Genomic DNA, 20,943 nt, shown 5'->3' with positions numbered 1-20,943 from the left:
CTTGTGCCCTCCCTACAGATTCTGGCTATTGGTCTGGGTGGCAGCATCCATGTGGTTTTAAGTAAGTGTCCATATGATTCGAAGGTGAGGACAGGGTCAAGCATGTGGGCTCCATGATCCATTCATGAGAGATGAGTCCAGCCTTTTTTCTAAAGGGAGGTCCCAGTGCCTGCTCTGCTTGGGTTTGGTGGTGATGGATCACTGTGGCCCATATTCCCATTGCTGCTGCAGAAATTGCTGGTACCTGTGGCATGGGAGGGCACCTGATGACATGAAAGGAGAAACTCACATTTTCATCTTTATGTAAGATCTCATTGTTTCAGAATCTCTACTGTGACAAAATACAGATGAATGTGGCCTTTCTGTACTTTATAGTTCTTTTGCCTGTGGGTGTAGTGGTAGCAGATAAAGGGGCTGTGCTGATGCCTGAAATGCATATTCTCAAGATGCAGCTGTGATTTGTTCAGTCTCACCTGAGAAGGAATCCTAGAGAAGCAGGAAGAGGATAAGAAATGGCTGGTTCTCAGGTAAGAGTCCCCCAGGGCAGGGTCTGTGTCCTAATTTTGCTCCTAGAATGTCATGTATTTAGGACTTGCAAACTGTTGTTTCTCTACTTCTGAGGTTTCTGCCTAAAAAGATTGGCTCAGCTACTTTTTTTCCCATTTCTTCTTATGATTTCCAAGGGGCTCTTTAAAATCCTCTTCTGCTACACACCAGAGCCTTCTCTCCATTCTCAACATCTAGGCTTTTTACATATTAAGAACAGTTCTCACCACGAAATTCTGACCTGCAATTTTAAAAACGTTCCCTTTTGACAGATCAACATGGGAAGGTGTGTATATACAAGATTCCTCTTGGGCATAGGGTTGGCTACTCATATACTAGTGAACAAGGGAAATATATGCTGTTGAGGTTCTATCCAAATGCCCATCATCTCCATTCCAAATAGGATTTAAAAATGCACACTTATGGCTGGATATGGTGGCTCATACCTATAATTTTAGCACTTCAGGAGTCTAAGGCAAAAGGATTAGTTGAGGTCAGAGGTTTGAGACCAACGTGGGCAAGAACGAGAAATCAGTTGGATGTGGTGGTGCATGCCTACATTTCCAGCTACTCAGGAAGCTGAGGCAGGAGGATTGTTTGAACCCAGGAGTTTGAGGTTGCAGTGAGTTATCATGATGCCACTGCCTCTAGCCTGGCCTGGGCACCAGAAAGAGACCCTATTTAAAAAAAAAAAAGCATATTTAAAGAGGATGACAGTAATTACCAAGGTAACTCAGAAAGTTATGAAAAAGATCAATTAGATTAATTAATTCATGAGTGGATTAATGAAATGTGGTATATGTATACCATGGAGTACTATTCAGCTCTAAGAAACAACGGTGAAGGATGACTTCTGGGGCCCCCCTCTCTTGGGGCCCCAGAACCTCGTCCAGGAAAAAGAAAAGAAAAGAAAAAAAGAAACAACAGTGATATAGCACATCTTGTATTTTCCTGGATAGAGCTGGAACCCATACTATAAGTGAAGTATCCCAAGAATGGAAAAATGAGCACCACATATACTCACCAGCAAACTGGTATTAACTGATCAGCACCTAAGTAGACACATAGGAACTACATTAATTGGGTATTGGGTGGGTTGTAGGGGGGAGGGGGAGCGGGTATATACATACATAATGAGTGAGACATGCACCGTCTGGGGGATGGTCAGGCTTGAAGCTCAGACTTGTGGGGGGAGGAGGACAAGGGCATTATTTGAAACCTTAAAATTTGTACCCCCATAATATACTTAAATAAAAAAAAAAGAGAGATCTGCTCTCTAGGATGCTAAAGAAAGACTATTTAAATGCACTACTGGAGATTACAGAACATGAGAAATATATATGATTTGAACTTCGCATAAAACTGATATTTTTCATGATTATGTTCAGATTATGATTCACTTTTTCTGGCCAATCGCACAGTGGTGATGTCTCTTGTACACATCAGCACTTCATACTACTTTGTCCTCCTCCAGTTGATGTTCATTCACTGGGTTAAGGTGCTCTATGACAGATTTCTCCACTACAAAGTTAATGATTTTTTAGTTTATCTTTAAGAAGTATCTTGGGGAATTTTAATGGCTTATATACATAAATTATCACATTAAATATAGAAGCTCCCCTTCTTAGTTTCTCTTGGCTTATGGCTTGCTTTGAGAAATCAAGGTTCTCATCTTTGTTTATTGGTCAGACAAACTAGGATAAAACTCAGGCTCTTCCACTTACTGTATGTTTGACACAATATTGTTTTGGGGCCAGAAGAGGTTGCATTGCTGAGGAGTTTGTTAGAAATGCAGAAACTTAAGTTCCACTCCAGATCTGAATCAGAATGTGCATCTTAATAAGATCTCAGTTCACTGTAGTACACATTAACATTTCAGAAGTAGCCTTCTAACTCACCATGACTTCCATGTGAGAGCTTATTGTGTGTGGTGTATATGCCACTCAAAAATGTATATGCCTGTGTTGATGCCCTTATTTTTATACTTTATCATCAAGAAAAGTATAGTATCTACACTTGTTTTGTGGATCTTTTTGCCATCCTCTGTCCTCAGAGTTAGAGAATATTACAGAGTATTACTATGTTAATTATTGGATAATTCCAGTCAATTCATATATGTCAGAGGCAGGTCTTCTTCACTCTCATTTTACATGTAATCAAATTAAGAATTCTATTCATAACTACTTGGTAAGTATGTGATTTTTTTCCTAGGGGTTGCTAACATTCAAGGATGTGGCCATAGAATTCTCCTGGGAGGAATGGGCATGCTTGGATCCTGCTCAGCAGAATTTGTATAGGGACGTAATGTTAGAAAACTACAGAAACCTGGTCTCCCTGGGTGAGGACAACTTCCCTTTAAGATTCCTAATGCACCCTTAGGGTTTCATTTTCTTTCCTTGTGGAATTTTATTTGGAGTTTCTGTTTTATATGAATGAGTTTCGTTTCCCTGCTTTCAGTAAAAACTTGGGAGCTTCCTGATGTAGAAAAATATCTTCAAGATGTTTTATCTTGAAATGAACTGTCCCCTTTCTTGAACTGATCTGTGTACTTCACTGTAATTTGGTGGAAAGTCTGGAAATTCAGTGGTATAAAACATTATTGGCCAGACCTTAAAATATAATTTTTACCACCAATTTTTAATTCAATAGTACTAAGGACGAATTTAAAATATTTTCTAAATATTCTAATGGTTCTGTCAGGAAACAGGATTTTGAGTTTAATTTTTTTTTTTTTTACAATCTTCTATTATGTTCTCTCTTCGGTACTGAGCACAGTATTACATTGGTAATTGGAAAATTCTAGCAAGAGTTATGTTATTTTTTTTCTAATAAAATAGGTCTTGTTGTTTCTAAGCCGGACCTGATCACCTTTCTGGAGCAAAGACGAGAGCCCTGGAATGTGAAGAGTCATGAGATAGTAGCCAAACACCAAGGTAGGTGGGAATGAATGAAGCAGATGACACAGATGAGAGGTCCAAAGATCTAGTCAGACTGTAAAATGTGCATGGGAAGCTGTGCTTCAAAAGAAATGATTTCTGAGAAGCCTGGATTTCTTTCCTGTGCTCTCACATAGGGACATCTGCTATTTTATGCTCTAAAACTCTCTAAGGACTCTGCTTCCTTTCAGTGATCTTCCTTCATAGTTGTAGTAAGAGCCAATGTCATCTTCATAGCCTATGAGGGACTGTATTATCTGAGTGCTATTCCATTTCTTTTGAGGACATAAGAATATGTGTGCATATTTTTGAGGAACTCTATATTAAACCTTTTTTTATGTTCCCTGTTGACATCATCTGAAATGTGTATGAGTAATACACATTAGTAGTATTATTGATATTTTTCGCAGGAACATCAGTGACAGATGTACATATTCTGCTTTATCATTTCCTATCAAATGTAGCTTTTCATTGTTATTTTGCAGGAATTTATACTCAGTAATTTTATCAGAACACTAAGAATCTCTCAAAATGTAAAAAAAATAATGCTATTTTACTTCAAAAAATTAATGCTATTTTACTTTATTTTTTTTAGCGTGAACTGAAATTAACAATTTAAATTCTATATTTTTATATTCCTCAACTATAATATAGTTTAGTAAACCTACTCACTTCCTAGATTTCTTAAATATGCCATTTGGGATCACAGAACATTGCTCAGTATGTATTAAACTCCCACTCATGGTCTTATATTTTTAATAACTAGTTTTATAGGTTTCTCTTGTTTGGTATGAAGCTTACCTTGACTGTATCATTCATATATATACCTCTGTGTGTGTGTGTGTGTGTATACACGTGTGTATAGCATGTAGATTTGTATAAATATATATTGTATACAGTGTAATGACTTGATATTTATAAATTGTATAATAATTAATACAATCAAGTTAATGAACACATATATCACTTAACAGTTACTTTTTTTGGTATTGAGAACATTTAAGGTCTACTATCTTAGCAAATTTGGGGGAATAAAATATTATTATCTATAGTCATCATGCTACATATTAAATACTCAAAAGTTATTCATCTTACAACTGAAAGTTTGTACCCTTTGGAAAGCATTTTTCTGTGTTCCCCACGTGCAGGCTCTGTAACCACCTTTGTATTCTCTGATTCTATGAGTTCACCCTTTTTAGAATTCTCATATAAATGAGAACATGAAGTATTTGCCTTTCTGTTTCTGACTTATTTCACTTAGCATAATGTCCTTCAGGTCTGTCATGTTGTATAAATGGCAGGACTTCATAATTTTTATGGCTGAATAATATTCTGCTATGTATGTATACCACATTTCTTTATCCATTCCATGTCCACAAACACTGACGTTATTTTCATATCTTGGCAATTGTGAGTAATACTGCAATAATGTAGGGGTATAGATATTTTTTTGAGATTCTGATGTTATTATATTTCCTTTGGTTATATACAGAGAAGTGGAATTGCTGGATTGTATGTTAGATTTATTTATTTTTTTCTTTTTTAAAGAGCTTCCATACTGATTTTCATAATGAATCACCAATTTATTTATTTATTTATTTTTCTTTATTTTTTTATTTTATTTTAGTGTATTATGGGGGCACAAGTGTTAAGGTTACTTATATTGCCCATGCCCCCCTCCCCCCCTCAAGTAAGAGCTTCAAGCGTGTCCATCCCCCAGACGTTGCACATCTTACTCGTTATGGTTGTATATACCCATCCCTTCCAAACCCCCTCTCACCCTCCCGACACTCAATAAATGTTACTCTTATATGTTCACTTAGGTGTTGATCCGTTAATACCAATTTGCTGGTGAGTACATGTGGTGCTTATTTTTCCATTCTTGAGATACTTCACTTAGTAGAATGGGTTCCAGCTGTATCCAGGAGTATACAAGAGGTGCTATATCACCATTGTTTCTTAAAGCTGAGTAGTATTCTATGATATACATATAACATATTTTATTAATCCACTCATGAATTGATAGGCACTTGGATTGTTTCCACAGCTTTGCAATTGTGAATTGTGCTGCTATAAACATTCAAGTGCAGGTGTCTTTTTCATAAAGTGACTTTTGATCTTTTGGGTAGATGCCCAGTAGTGGGATTGCTGGATCAAATGGTAGATCTACTTGTATCGCTTTGAGGTATCTCCATATTGCTTTCCACAGAGCTTGAACTAGTTTGCAGTCCACCAGCAGTGTAGGAGTGTTCCTCTCTCTCTGCATCCACGCCAGCATTTGTTGTTTGGGGACTTTTTGATAAAGTCCATTCTCACTGGAGTTAAGTGATATCTCATTGTAGTTTTGATTTGCATTTCCCTGATGATTAGAGATATTGAACATTTTTTCATGTTTGTTGGCCATTCTTCTGTCTTCTTTTGAGAAGTTTCTGTTCATGTCCTTTGCCCATTTTTTGATAGGGTTGTTTGATTTTTTACAGCAGCGTACTATATTTCTTTTTTGTTTTTAGGGTCTCACTCTCTTGCCCGGGCTAGAGTGCTGTGGTGTCAGCCTAGCTCACAGCAACCTCAAACTCCTGGGCTCAAGCGATCCTCTGTCTCAGCCTCCCGAGTAGCTGGGACTACAGGCATGCACCACCATGCCCAGCTAATTTTATATATATATATATTTTTTTTTTTAATTGTCCAGCTAATTTCTTTCTATTTTTTTAGTAGAGATAGGGTCTCCCTCTTGCTCAGGCTGGTCTCGAACTCCTGAGCTCAAACAATCCTCCTGCCTTGGCCTCCCAGAGTGCTAGGGTTACAGGCGTGAGCCACCACCTGTATGAGTTTCTTATATTTTTTGGATATTTTATCAGATACATGGTTTGCAAATATTTTCTTCCATCCTATATGTTTTCTTACTTTTTTTTTTGTTTCAGTTTTTAATGAACACATGATCTTGTTTTTACTAGTATATTCTTATAAAAGTAGTTTGAAATCTGAAAGCATGATGTTTTCAGCTTTTTCTTCCTCAACATTGCTTTGATTATGTAAAGTTTCTTGTAAATTTATATAAATTTTGAATTGTTTTTTTTTTGTTATTGTGAAAAGTGCTGTTGGAATTTTGATAGAAATCACATTAAATATGTAGATTGGTTTGGATAATATGGGTATTTTAACAATATTAATTTTTCCAATACATAAACATGGGATTTTTGACATTATTTGTGGGGTTTTTTTTTTGTTTGTTTGTTTGTTTTTGAGACAGAGTCTCTCTTTGTTGCCCAGGCTAGAGTGAGTGCCATGGCGTCAGCCTAGCTCACAGCAACTTCAAACTCCTGGGCTCAAGCAATCCTTCTGCCTCAGCCTCCCGAGTAGCTGGGACTACAGGCATGCACCACCATGCCCGGCTAATTTTATATATATATATATATACATATATATATTAGTTGGCCAATTAATTTCTTTCTATTTATAGTAGAGACGGGGTCTTGCTCTTGCTCAGGCTGGTTTCGAACTCCTGACCTCGAGCAATCCGCCCGCCTCGGCCTCCCAGAGTGCTAGGATTACAGGCTTGAGCCACCGCGCCCGGCCTATTTGTGGGTTTTTTAAATCAATATTATATCTGTTCAATATAAAGCTCTTTCACCTTTTTGGTTAAATGTGTGCTTAGAATATATTATTTTGATGATACTATAGATTGTTTTCTTTTTTAAATCAGATTGTTATTAGGGTATGGAAGCACAACTTATGTTTCTAGGTTAATTTTATACTCTGCTAATTTACTAAGTTTATTCATTAGTTTTAACAATTTTTGTATAACATTTATGTTTTTGTATATATAAGATTATGTCATCTACAGTGACATTTTTAGTTTTTTCTTTTCTTTTACTTTTTTCTTTACTTTTGGTTGGCTTCCCCCCTCCCCCATTTTCCTGCCAAATTGTATTGCCTAGGACTTCCAGTATTATGTTAAAATAGAAGCACTGAAAAAAGGCACAATATAAAGTTGTGTTGGTATCTGCAATTTTTATAAACTAGTTTTAGCAGGTAAAGATAGCCTCTTGTTGGTTCCTCAAGCTGATGGGATCTCTTCTGGCCTTGCAGTGGAGAGGAGTTGTAGCTTCGTCACAAGGCTGCTGCAAGCCTGTAGTAGCATCTAGCTTCGGTGATCTTGTTACCAGGAGCTTGGGTGGCTGCAAATCCTGTCTTATTTTTGTTCAACACTGTATTGTCTTCATGACTTTGATCTGTGGCGCGGGCACTTGGGCAGGGTTCTGCAGTTGAATCCACATATGTCAGACCTGATACAAGGTGTGTGGCTCCCAACTGAGTACCTGCCAGGGTTTGTTCAAGTTATTCGATGGGTCCCTAGGTGGAGAGGACTGGCCAAGGGTGGCTAAGATGGCGGAAACTGAGTCACGGAACTGCTTTAGAGACCACAGGAAAGACCAAAGTCTGCAGACCTGTTTCCATGGTTATAAATGGACATTTTTCCCCAGCTCTCTGGATGGCAGGGCCACTACCAGACTGTGGCTGGGAGTAGAAAATGGTTACAGAGTAGCTTCAGAATTCTCAGTGGGACCACATTGGATGGGCCAATTCCTGTTTTGTAGTTAAGAACGTGGGTTCTCAATTTGCCACCTAGATTAGGGCCTGCTTTCTCAAAATGCCCTTTCTTGGTCTTGGGCTTTTGTGGAGTTCAAACCTCTCCCTGGCTCCCAAATGTATCATAATGCACTTTTGTCAGTGAATGGCTGGCAAATTATAGGTGCTGGGGGACATATAAAAGTAAGGATTTTCTATTCCTCCTTTTTTTTTTTTTTTTGAGACAGAGTCTCGCTTGTTGCCCAGGCTAGCGTGAGTGCCGTGGCGTCAGCCTAGCTCACAGCAACCTCAAACTCCTGGGCTCAAGCAATCCTTCTGCCTCAGCCTCCCAAGTAGCTGGGACTACAGGCATGCGCCACCATGCCCGGCTAATTTTATATATATATACATTAGTTGGCCAATTAATTTCTTTCTATTTATAGTAGAGACAGGGTCTCGCTCTTGCTCAGGCTGGTTTCGAACTCCTGACCTCGAGCAATCCGCCCGCCTCAGCCTCCCAGAGTGCTAGGATTACAGGCGTGAGCCACCGCGCCGGGCTTCTATTCCTCCTTTTTTTTTTTTTTTGGAAAGCATGATCACGAGGATATTCCTCCTTCTTGGTAATGGCATTCTCCTTACATGTTTTCACTTTCTTATTTGTTTTGTTTCACTTTCTTATTTGTTTTGTTTGTCTGTAATATAGATTCAAACATTCAAAACAGTGTGCTTAAATATATACATTGTGGGAGAAGTAAATTAATAGGCACCTCATATTTATTAATATGTCCACTTGTAAGTTTAATTTTACTACAGGTAAAAGAAATTATTAAGATTTCCATCCACTTTCCTCAACCTGTATGTAAATGATAATATGATTTATTCCCAAGTGTTCATTTTACACAGCAGTGATTCTTATTAAATTTATATTTTTTCTTTACTTAGAAAAGTAAATCACATTGTTTGAGAATTTTTAAAAAGTGAGGTTTTTTTGGCTTCTAAAGCCTGGATTACTGCCTTATGATTTTGTGTGAGAATAGTGTCCATATATTAATAACATAATAAAACATTATTTTTAGTGTTTTTAAATGCTTATTCATTAAAACTTTCTCATTAGAGCCTTTTATTATGATCATAATGCATTTTCTAGAGTATTTTACTGCCGTGCACTGCATGCCAATGATTCAAAATTCCTCTTCCCTATGGGTGCACAGTCATAGCTGAACATTGTAGTTATGTAGAAAATAATTATAATGGTATGAATGTTGCATACAGAAGTTTTTGGGTAAGTGTTGTTGTTGTTGTTTTTTATTTTTGTTTTACAATACTGCGTTTCTGTGTTTTTGTTTTTCTGGGGTAGTTTCCCTGACATTAATTTATTCTGGCTTTGATTTTACCTATTATAAATAGGTAAATAAAATACAATAAAAATTTGTGACTTTGTATATACACTTTAAGTCAATTTGAGAGTTATTTGAAATATGAATCAGGCATAGGTATATTACAATTAAATTATATGTGTGTTTGTATGGCTTATCTTATATATTTCTTAGTTTGGCTTATCAGTGGTTTTATTCTGTCTGGATGAATAGTCATGAAAATATTCTTAATTTTACCATGTGTTTATTGATGAATTTGTATTTTGTTTGTGTGAGAGAAACACTTGTGATTTGAAGGCAATTTTTGCAAAGGTTTATAACTCTACATCTCTTTTAATTTTCATTATTTAAAAAATTGTGATAACAGATTAACACAAAATTTATCATCTTAAATCTTTTTAATTTCAACGTTTAGTAGTGTTCAGTATATTCACTTTTTTTTCCCAAAGACCTCTAGAGCTTTTATATCTTGCAGAACTGAAACTCAGTAACCATCAGAGAACAGCAGCCGATTTCACCCCTTTTCCAGGCCTTTAAAAACACCATTCTACTTTGTTTTCATGGCCATTTAATATATCTCATATAAATGAAATCATACATTGTCTATAATTTGTTGTTGTTGTTTTTTTTTGAGACAGAGTCTTGCCCTGTTGCCCAGGCTAGAGTGAGTGCTGTGGTGTCAGCCTAGCTCACAGCAACCTCAAACTCCTGGGCTCAAGCAATCCTCCTGCCTCAGCCTCCCGAGTAGCTGGGACTGCAGGCATGCGCCACCATGCCCGGCTAATTTTTTTTATATATGTTAGTTGGCCAATTAATTTCTTTCTATTTATAGTAGAGACAGGGTCTCACTCTTGCTCAGGCTGGTTTCGAACTCCTGATCTCCAGCCATCTGCCCACTTCGGCCTCCCAGAGTGCTAGGATTACAGGTGTGAGCCACCGCACCTGGCCCATTGTCTATAACTTGTTACTGGCTTATTTCAGTTGACATAATATTCTCAAGGTTTGTTGTTATTATAGCCTGTGGCTACATTTTTTTTAACTGAATAATATTGCCTTGTATGTGTATGCCACATTTTCTTTAACTTCATCAGTTGAGTGATATCTGGGTTGCTTCTACTTTTTGGCTTTTGTGAATAATGCCATAATAAACATGAGTGTACAAATATCAATCCTAAGTCCTATATGTAAACTTTGGAGACATACTCAAAAGTGAGATTGTTAGATCATATGATAATTTCATTTTTAATTTTTGAGAAACCTCCATACTATTTTTCATGGTGACTGCATCATTATTCCCCTCAAATGTACCAATTTCTCCATATCCTCAACAGCTTTACTTTGTGTTTGTTTTATTGTGGCCATTTTCATAAGTGTGAGGTAATATCTGATTTTTTTTTCTTAAATGTTAGTAATTTTGAACATCTTTTCAAATGCTTTTTGCTCATTTCTGTATCTCTAGAGAAATTACATTCTACTTCTTTGTCCATTTTTTAATGAAATTAATCACTGACATCTGTTTTTGAGTTTTAATCATTGTTTACATATTCTGGATATTTATTCTTATCAAATATGTAGTTAGAAAATATTTTCACCTTTTCTTACAGGGCATTTTCACTTCACTAAATGTTTCCTTTGATATGCAGAAGTTCTGGAGTTTGATGTAGTCCCAGTTTTATGTTACTTTCTTTGTTGCTTATGTATTTGATGTCAAATTCAAGAAAACAGTGAAAAGATCAATATCATGATCTTTCTCCTATATTTCCTCTTAAGAGTTGTTTTAGTAATATTTTGTATATTTTAAGTATTTAATCCATTTAAGACTTTTATATATATGGTGCATGGGAATAGGTTTACCTTTTTTTCCATGTAGATATCTAGTTTTTTTTTTTTTTCAGTACCAATAAGTCTTTATTTATTCATTGTATTTTCCCAGGGAAAGTAGAAAGGAAGGGAAAAGAGTCAGCGTGTGTGCTACAAAATGATTAGAAAATGGGAAAGGAAGTACCCAGTACAGTAAAATCAACCATCAAATAAACATACCCCAGGATGGGGTCACCAAAGCCCAAGGGGGCTCAGTCTCCTGCAGTTCAGGAATAAGGGGAAGGGATCAGGAAAAGAACAGACAAGTACAGGCTTTCCTACCCTCCCTCCCCATAAATTCAAGATTTCACACAAAGCTTTGGTTTCTAGCATTAAACATGGAGTTACATTCGTCCGTCTCCTATTAAACAATCTTGTGGCCACTTTGACATAAGTTTCTTGCACCTTTATAATAAAATTTCCTGAGTGACTTGGTTATACATTCATAATCCCTTTCTTGGTCTCCTGCCCTCACTTTCTATATGGAAGGCCCCCAATTGCGTCTCTCTACTTTCAGATTACAGATTAAGTAGGTTTGATCCATCCAAAATACAGCAGTTGTTTCAAGTGTTTGGCATGAATCACCATCAAGAAATGGTCTTGACTTAAGAGGTTGGGAACAAGGGATGGAGGGTTCCTAGCTTCCTCAGGATTTTTGCATAAATCATTGAAGAGTTGTGGAGGCATCCCAAGAATTAAATGCATTATGTGTGTGGGTGTGTAGGTTTTCTTTTGGGGGGATGGGAAAGAGGGTAGGGTAGGAGACAAGTTTTTAGGACAGAAGATCTGGTGGAAAACAGGAAACAGGGCATGGGGAACACAAAAGAAAAAGGTTGGTGTTCAAGATCCCCACTTGAAGAAGATGCCCTCCCCACACTAATGTTTCCGATCCTTTTGCCTGGTGCAGAACCTTCTGTCAGAGATGCTTTGGCTATTTTTCTCTCAATACAAAAAGAAGTTTGTAAACAATAAAACCCCAAAAGAACATGAAAACCAGCACATTATATTTACACAAACTAGGCCACCTAGCAATCACCAACTCAGTAAAGTCCTACAAAGCCCAGACAAATACAATAACTAGAGGGGGGCAGCATTTAGGGGAGACAAGAACCGAGGAGCAGACACACACCACCCAATGCATTCTATTGCATTTGTCCCGTTTCAACACAGTGAGGTAGGTTTGCGGTGATCTCACAGCATGTAAACGAAACCCCCTTTTGCCCCTTCAGCTACCATGACACTATTAATGACTACTGCAGCAGGGCAGGACACTGGCTCAGGGCACCACAAAAGGCCCTCGTTTATGGGTCTCCCTGGAACCTAAGACATTTGAAAGGTTAAGGATTTTAGTCCTCAATTCATATATCCATCCCTCAATAGCATAGGATGAGTACAGGGATATTGGTCTTAAAACTTATCCTTACTAACTCACAGTTTTTACAAAAACACACATACACTCTGTTGTGCATGAGTAGGTCTAGCCAAACCCAGTGAAGGATGGATCGAGTATGTAAAGCATGTCCTGTGCCCTAGGATTAGACAACCCTCACCTAACCTTGACTTCCTCTCTGGGCCTTCCACCTAGCCCAGCTTTTGCTAACCTCTCTGCAGCACCTTTTCCTGTTTAGACTAATTTCTAATCTTCCAGTAGAAGGTGATCAAGTCATGGGGCAACCCAGTTAGAACCTAGTCTCCCATGAAACGTTTTCAAGGTGGAAGGGGTTTCAAGTAGATACTATGGCAGAAAAGACAGCTCTAATTGGCAAAAATGAGGTAGTTCAATAGGCTGTGCACTCCAAATAGTTGCTCTCTATGGTGATAAAAACAACAAAAACCATTCCTGCTGTGCAGACCTGGAGATGCTGCCGAACTTATCCCTGAGATTGCTCATGTACCTGAGAACACAGTGCAGGAATGAGGGCCTTAGATTAAAATATACAAAAATACAAAACCAGAATATTTATATTAAGAAAAAAAAGTTAAAATGCACAAGATATGTCATTCGCACACAGCTAGTGCAGTTGGCATCCTGGAGAAAGTGGGACCCAAGGTGCAATTATCCAAGGGAGCAAATAAATAAAATCACATTGGCCCGGAATGGGGTGGGAGTGAGCTTAGGAGCAGCAGGTCTGTAGCTGTTCCCCCAACCACCCTTTCTGCCTGTCATCACTACCCATCACTTGGGACAGTTCCCAGCACCCTATCTCAAGAATGGGTATAAGAATGCAAGATATGGAAAAAACCCTGCCTTACTCCTGAGATTCCCTCCCACAGAATGTAGTGGCTTATGGGTGGGGTCCATTAGTCCGGTCTTGTACTTAATCGTTTCACTCTGGCATGGGCATTATATTATTACATATCCTTCTTTAAAAGGAAAACAACTTCCTATCCAGGCCACTTTCAAAAGCTAGAGATTCGGGGATGGAGTCTCAGATAAAGCATTCAGGTTCTAGGGTGATTTCTCCATAAAGTCCTCCCTTGCATTTGGATAGAGCATGTGTAGGGTTCCTTTGCCTCACCCTTTCCCCCCAACAAGAAGGAAGAAGGGGTGATGCCATGAACCCAGCCTGAGATACATGGCAGTGCCAACCACCCCCAACCCACCCTATCCCCACTTTCTCCACTCTGCTGCTCATTGAAACTTCCTGATAGCAAAAGAATAGCCCCCACCCACTATGGCTCAATTCTGGGCCTCTGGGAGCAGGGCAGGGCTGTGGATCTCTTCTTCCTCCTCCCGAAAGTAGGCTGGCTTTCCCTGTGCGCCAGGGGCCTGCTGGGCCTTCAGTGGACACGAGGCTACCATGTGGCTGATGCTCTGGCAGAAGTGGCACTTCTTGGGCTGGGGTGGCAGCTTGCATTCCTTAGCATGATGGTCTAGACCTCCACAGTTGTAGCACCTGTCTCCTTTTGATCTGCGCTTCTGCATGTTCTTCCCCTTTGGCCGCCTCTCACTCCCGATACAGAACACCCCACCAGGTCCAGTGGCTCGGATAGATTCCAGGCCCTTGGCAGACTTCTTAAAGGTGAACTCAACTGCCTCACCCTCCTTCAGGCTCCGGAAGCCTTCCATGTGCAGCTTACTCTGGTGCACAAAGACGTCCACAGGGGGTCGAGGGCGACCCGGCGCGGGCGGCCATGGACGGGAAGCCGAACCCCATGCGCACGTTGAACCACTTACAGATGCCGGCACCATGGAGCAACTGCGGCTCGTCCGCAGCCCGGGCCGCGTCCTCGGGCGCCTCCTCCGCCGCCTTGGCGCAGCCACCTGCAAACTGCTGGTTGGACACGGAGCCCATGGTCGTCGGAGGAGCCCGCGGCCCCTGGCCCCTGCTCAGGCGGCGGCTGGCCCCAGAGAAGTCCGGAGGCAAAGGGAGATATCTAGTTTTTAACACCATTTATTGAAATTGCTCTCCTTTCTCATTCTGTGGTCATGGCAATCTTGTGAAAGATAATTTGATCATATGCACAAGGTTTACTTTTGGGATGCTGTTCTGTCATCTGTTTATCTGTCTTTGTTTCAGTGCCATATTATTTCTAATAGCTTTGTTTTGAAATCACAAAGTGTAGTTACTTTTTTTTTTGTAACAGTGTTTGGTTAGTCACAGTCGATGAAAATTTTTTAGAAAGTTTTTTCTATTTCTGTAAAAAAAAGTACCATCAAGATTGTTTTTGGCTGGGCTTGTTGGCTCATGCCTATAATCCTAGCATTCTGGAAGGCAAAGGCTGGAGGATAGCTTGAGGTCAGGAGTTCAAGACCAACCTCAGCAAGAGCAAGACTCTGTCTAGGAAAGGAAGGAAGGGAGGGAGGGGGGAGGGGAGGGAAGGGAAAGGGAAAGGGAAGAGAGAGAGAGAGAGAAGGAAAGAGGGAAGGGAAGGGAAGGGAAAAAGGGAAGGGAAAGGAGGGAAGGAAAGGAATTAGCCGGACAAAAAAATTAGCCAGGTGTGGTGGTGGTGGCACGTGGCTGTAGTCCCAGCTACTTGGGAGGCTGAAGCAGGAGGATCACTTGAGCCCAGGAGTTTGAGGTTGCTGTGAGCTAGGCTGATGCCATGGCACTCTAGCAAAGGCAACAGAGCAAGACTCTGTTTCAGAATTCTTTTTTATTTGAGGAATGTGAGCCAATATTTTTTGTTGATTTCTTGCATTTAAAGTACTCTTTGATGACATCCTTAGTCTAAGATTCTTTGCCATAATCCTTAACTACCATACAGCTGCAACCAAGCAATTTATAGGTTCCCCTAGATTCTTGTCATCAATCTTAATTAGGTTAATTTGGTGTTCAGCACAAAGAGCCTCCACCAACTTGGCATAAATAGGTTCATCACAGTTGGATGCAAGTACACAGAGACTGATTTGGTGCTTGTCTAAAGGTCTGTCAACTTCTTGAATTCCACATGCAAAGTCATTGTGGATGACAGCAGCCTTCAGAACATTTGTAAAGCAGTATTAATGCCCATTATGCCTCTATCAGCAATACCTTCCTTCCTTGGCTATGGTGGTGGGTTATGGGCAAAGCCAAATCTTGAACAAACCCAAGCCTCTACTGTCATGTGTCTTGGTGTAGTGGCAGAGAAAGAAAGTGTCGCTGGGATTTTGGTAGTGATTACATTGAATTTCTACATCACTCTGTGTCATATTAACATCTTAGCAATATTAGATCATTTGACCATTGAGCAAGAATATATTCAAAAGGGACTTTAATTTTCACATATTTTTGGATTTGATAGTTTTGTTTTTGTTTCTAGTTTCATTCTGTTTTCATCAGAGAAGATACATCGAATTATTTCAGTCTTCTTAGATTTGATGACTTGAGCTTCCTAAGAGGATGTGCCATGTGTGATTAAGAATATTGTGTATTCTTCTGCTTTTGACTGGAGTTCTTCATAGGTCTAATTGGTCTATAATGTTCAAATTATGTTTCTTCATTTATCTTCTATGTGATTTTTCTATTTATTATTGAAAATGGGCTATGAAGTCTCCTACAATTATTGTGTTGCTATGTATTACTGCTACACTTTGTCTGTATTTGCTTCATATATTTCAGAGCCCTGGCTCTGCGTGCGTGTGTGTGTGTGTGTGTGCGCGCATTCTATAGATTTTTGGCAAATGGACACATTTTACCATCATATAATGTCAATATTTGCATTTGTGGCAGTTTTTTTACTTAAAGTGTATTTTTTCTAATTATAGCCACCTGACCCTCTTATAGTTATTATTTGTATGGAATATATTTTTTCATCCTTTTATTTTCAGTCTATTTGACTCCTTAGAGGTAAAGTGAATCTTTTGTAGGTAGCATATTTTAGGATCTTGTTTGTTGTTAATTCATGCATCCATTTTATTTCCTTTCATTAGGAGTATAATCCATTTATATTTAAAGTAATTACTGAAAAAAAATGAAGTTATCATTAACATTTTGTTAGTTCTCTGTGTTTCTTGTAGCTATGTTTCCCCCATGTCCATTCTTAGTGCCTTTATTTTTGTTTTGCTTTGTAGTGACAAGCTTTGATTTTTTTTCTAATTTCCTTTTGCATACCTCCTATAGGTATTTTCTTTGTAATCACCTTGAGAAATAAAAATTACATAAAACATTTTAGCATATCATAAGCTCACAACAAATTCACTGGAATAAAAAAATTACCTCTTTAGATTCTACTACTTAATCAGTGTCAAAATTATAACTTTTCATATTTTATATCTATTACTAGAGATTTTTCCACATATATTTTTTTAATTCTGTTGCAGAATTTTAAGGCTTTATTTACTATCTTTATGTTAGCAGAGAATTCTCTCTGTGTGTATAGATCTACCTTTAACAGGGAGCTTTGTATTTTTATATAAGGTTTTATAATACTATCCAGCATCATTTCATTTTTAAACACAGTGGACTCCCTTTAGCATTTCTTGTAGGGCTATTCTATTAGACTCTTATCAGATACATTTTCTTCTAACCCATGGGTTGCCTTTTTGTTGTTGTTGTTCTCGTTGCTGTGCAGGAATGTTAGTTTTATATAGTCTAATTTATTTTTGTTTTTTCCTTTTGTTGCATGTGCTTTTTTTGGTGTGATAACTAAAACATCATTGACAAAAGATTGTCCCCTATTGTTTCTTCTAGAAGTTATATAGTTTATGATCTGACAATTGGTGTTAATTCATTTTGAGTTAATTTTTCCATAAGTGTTCAATTCTTTTTCACATGGGTAGCCACTTTGTAAGCATCCTTTATTGAATAGATTTCTTTTTGTTTATCTTGGTGCCTCGTCAAAGACTAGTTGACTGGATTTATTTCTGCCTTCTCTTTTTTGTTTCATTGGTATTTGTGTCTGTTTATATGTCCGTACCATATTTTTGATTAGCATAGCTTTGTGATAGTTTCTTCAAGAAGCATATGATGACTTCATCTCTGTTCTTTCTCAAGGTTGTGTTGACTATTTAGGGTCATTTGTGGTAACGTAGAAATTTTAAATATTTTTCTGTTTTTGTGAAAAATGCCATTGAAAAGTTAATAGAAATTCTATTGGACAAATTTTGCTTTGTGTAGTATGACTATTTTTATCAATATTAATTTTTCCAATTTATGAACAAGGGATATCTTTCTGTTTGTTACTTCCATTACTTTTATCAGTATGTTACAGATTTTACTGAACAGATTTTTCTCCTCCTTTGTCAAATTGAGTCATAATAATTGTATACTTTTTGATGCTTTTGTAAATCAAATTTATTAACTTTTTCCTGAGATACTATATAAATGATTTTTGCATATTGATTTTCTGGTCTACAACTTTACTGGATGGGTTTATTAATTTTAACTTTTTGGCTATAGTCTTTAAAGTTATATATATATCTGATCTTTTATATATATATACATATATATCATGTTTTATATATATGTGTGTGTGTGTGTATATATATATATATATATATATCATATCATGGATCACCTTATGTCCAAGCAGAGAGAATTTTACTTCTTTATTTCTGATTTAAATATCTTTTTTTTTTTTCTTACCTAATTGCTTTAGCTCAATCTTCCAGTACTATGCTAAATAAAATTGGTGAGATTAGGCTTCCTGGTCTTATGTATAATACTAAAGGAAAAACTTCGACTGTTTCACTGTTGAAACAGTGGTATCCCAGGGTTTGTTATATATGTTGAGATGCATACTTTTTAATGTATCTTGTTTTGCGTTTTTATCATTTGAGTGTGTTTTAATTTTGTCAAATGTTTTTAATAAAACTTTTGAGATGATTATATGATTGTTGTCCTTTATTCTGTTATGGTATATTATATTTATTGATTTGTGTATGTTAATACATACTTGCATCCCAGGGATAAATCCCACTTGATTATGGTGTGTGATCCTTTTAAAATGTTGTAGAATTTGGTTTCTAGTATCTTGTTAAGAACTTTTTCTTGTATCTTTATCAAGAATATTGGATTGTAGTTTGTTTGTTTCTTTTGTCTTTTTTTGCCTGTTTTTTTCCCTTGTAGTGTCCTTATTTGGCTTTAGTATGAGGGTAATGATGGTCTTGTAAAATGAAGGAAGTTTCCTCTCTTTAATTTTCTGGAAGTGTTTGAGAAGGATTGACATTAATTCTTTTTTTAATGCTTTGAGATTTCTTTTTTGAGGGATTTTTATTTATTGTCTCAGTTTCTTTTCTCATTAGTCTGTTTCTTTTTCTTTTTCTTCTTTTTGAGACAGAGTCTCATTCTGTTGCCCAGACTAGAGTGCCATGGCATCAGCCTAGCTCACAGCAACCTCAAACTCCTGGGCTCAAGCAGTCCTCCTCCCTCAGCCTCCTGAGTAGCTGAGATTATAGGCCCACACCACCATGCCTAGATAATTTTTTCTATTTTAGTAGAGGTAGGGTCTCACTCTTGCTCAGGCTGGTCTTGTACATCTGATCTCAAGCTATTCTCCCACCTCTACCTCCCAGAGTGCTAGGATTATAGGTGTGAGGCACCTCACCTAGCACAGTATTTGTATTTCTTTATAGTTTAATCTTGGTGGAATGTTTGTAAGAATTTATTTATTCTAATTTATCTAATTTGTTTTCATATAATGTTGACAGTAGTCTTTTAATATCTTTTTTATTTCTCTGGTGTTGGTTGCAATATGTTCTCTTTCATGTTAATTTTTTGAGTCCTCTCTTTTTTATCCCTTGGTCAGTCTAGCCAGAAGTTTATCAATTTTGTTCTCATTTAAAAATATAAACAATTAGTTTTTTGACCTTTTTGATTGTCTTCCTAGTCTCTATTTAATTTCTTTTTCTCTAATCTTTGTTGCCTTCATTATGCACCATTGGGATTATTTTTTTTTTTTTTTGTAATTGAGATTTTACTGGTTGAGGATCAGTACAGACATTTCAAATTGTACACAATTCTTAACATACGTACCGAAAATCTAAAAAGCCATTTGTTTTCATTCTTTTTAAAAGTTATTCCAGTGACTTTCCAGCTTAAAATTTGGAGACAAATTTTCCTTAAGAGGGTATCAAGTACCAGTATCTTCAAATGTTGATAAGCTGTTACATAAGTCCCACCAATTCACAATTTATTATCATATATACTACATACTCAAATTTTCAATCTTTCACAGCACATTAACAAAGTTATTAGAAAAACAGGACTACCACGACCAAAGATGTTACAGAATATATGCAATTCTGACAGAGACAGCCATGATCAAGGAGTGGTTTTCTTTAGGAAACAAGTCTACTAAAAAACATGGGAATAGAAGTAATTTAAAATGTTCAAGACATTAAAAGCAGGCCTGGGACTCCATATTGCCATTTAGTATGCTTTATATTATAGGATATAAAAACTAACCCCCATCTATGGAATGTTAAGCTGACACCCAAGACAGTCAAAGCCTCCCATAATTCAATATCCCACACTATTTTCTGGTTGTACCAAAAAATAAACAACCAGCAAATGATTTCACCTCTTAAAAAAAATCATTTACACTTAAAAAATGGGATGAGGTGGGATTCCCTCCTTCTTAAAAATGTTTCTAGAGCTACTAAAAAACTTGCATTTACAAAATAGTTGATAAAAATATTCCTCTGGATTGTACAAGAAGGGAGACAGGGACCACTGATAAGACATGGTATATGATATTAATCAGACTTGACTTCTTTCTCTCCTGCTTCATCAGAGGCTGGACTCTCCTCAGTTTTAGTTTCTCCATTCTCTGCAGGTAAATCTTCTTTAGTTTCTTGGTTAGCCACTTCGGCCTGTTTTCCCTTTGCTCCCCTTTTCCCTTTTGGTTGCACTTTTTTGTCTGAAGATTTATCCTTTGCTGCTGCCTTTTTGGGCTTCGCCTCCACCTTCGCAGGAGCAGGTTTCGCTGACAGCCGCGCAGATCTCCTCTTGGGCTACCTCCTCCTTCACCGCGCCTTCGGCCGAGCTGACCTTCCTCTTGGGCATCTTGGCGGCGGGCGGGGAGGGCGCGTGCCGGGTGCCTGCGGGCCGCGGCGCGCCGGGAGCCTTCGCGGAGCTGAGCTGTCTGGCCGCTGCCGTCGCTCCCCCATTGGGATTATTTTGTTGTTTTTGTTCATATTCCTTGGGTATTAGATTGTTTAAGATCTTTCTTTTTTTCTCTAATATAGGAATTTATTAACTTATGTCTTAGAACTACTTTTCTTGCATCCCAGG

General features: G+C 37.8%; 1 protein-coding gene and 3 pseudogenes across 1 annotated transcript; 1 reads left to right on the top strand and 3 right to left on the bottom strand.

The window, feature by feature from the left end:
- The first annotated feature begins 512 nt into the window (after nt 1-512).
- On the top strand, nt 513-3,493 carry LOC105864196 (KRAB domain-containing protein 5-like). Its single transcript, XM_012751877.2, has 3 exons — nt 513-527; nt 2,758-2,884; nt 3,384-3,493. Exons 1-3 carry the CDS (start codon nt 513-515, stop codon nt 3,491-3,493), a joined length of 252 nt encoding a protein of 83 aa, XP_012607331.1.
- Nucleotides 3,494-13,967: 10,474 nt separating this feature from the next.
- LOC142874793 (protein lin-28 homolog A pseudogene) lies at nt 13,968-15,082 on the bottom strand (annotated as a pseudogene).
- Nucleotides 15,083-15,372: 290 nt separating this feature from the next.
- Nucleotides 15,373-17,644, bottom strand: LOC105864156 (small ribosomal subunit protein eS12-like; annotated as a pseudogene).
- Nucleotides 17,645-19,594: 1,950 nt separating this feature from the next.
- LOC105864208 (non-histone chromosomal protein HMG-14 pseudogene) lies at nt 19,595-20,730 on the bottom strand (annotated as a pseudogene).
- Between the last annotated feature and the right edge of the window lie 213 nt (nt 20,731-20,943).

Source organism: Microcebus murinus, chromosome 13 (genome assembly GCF_040939455.1).
Source record: "Microcebus murinus isolate Inina chromosome 13, M.murinus_Inina_mat1.0, whole genome shotgun sequence".
Classification (NCBI taxonomy): domain Eukaryota; kingdom Metazoa; phylum Chordata; class Mammalia; order Primates; family Cheirogaleidae; genus Microcebus; species Microcebus murinus.
This window is presented reverse-complemented; position numbering and strand designations above follow the sequence as displayed.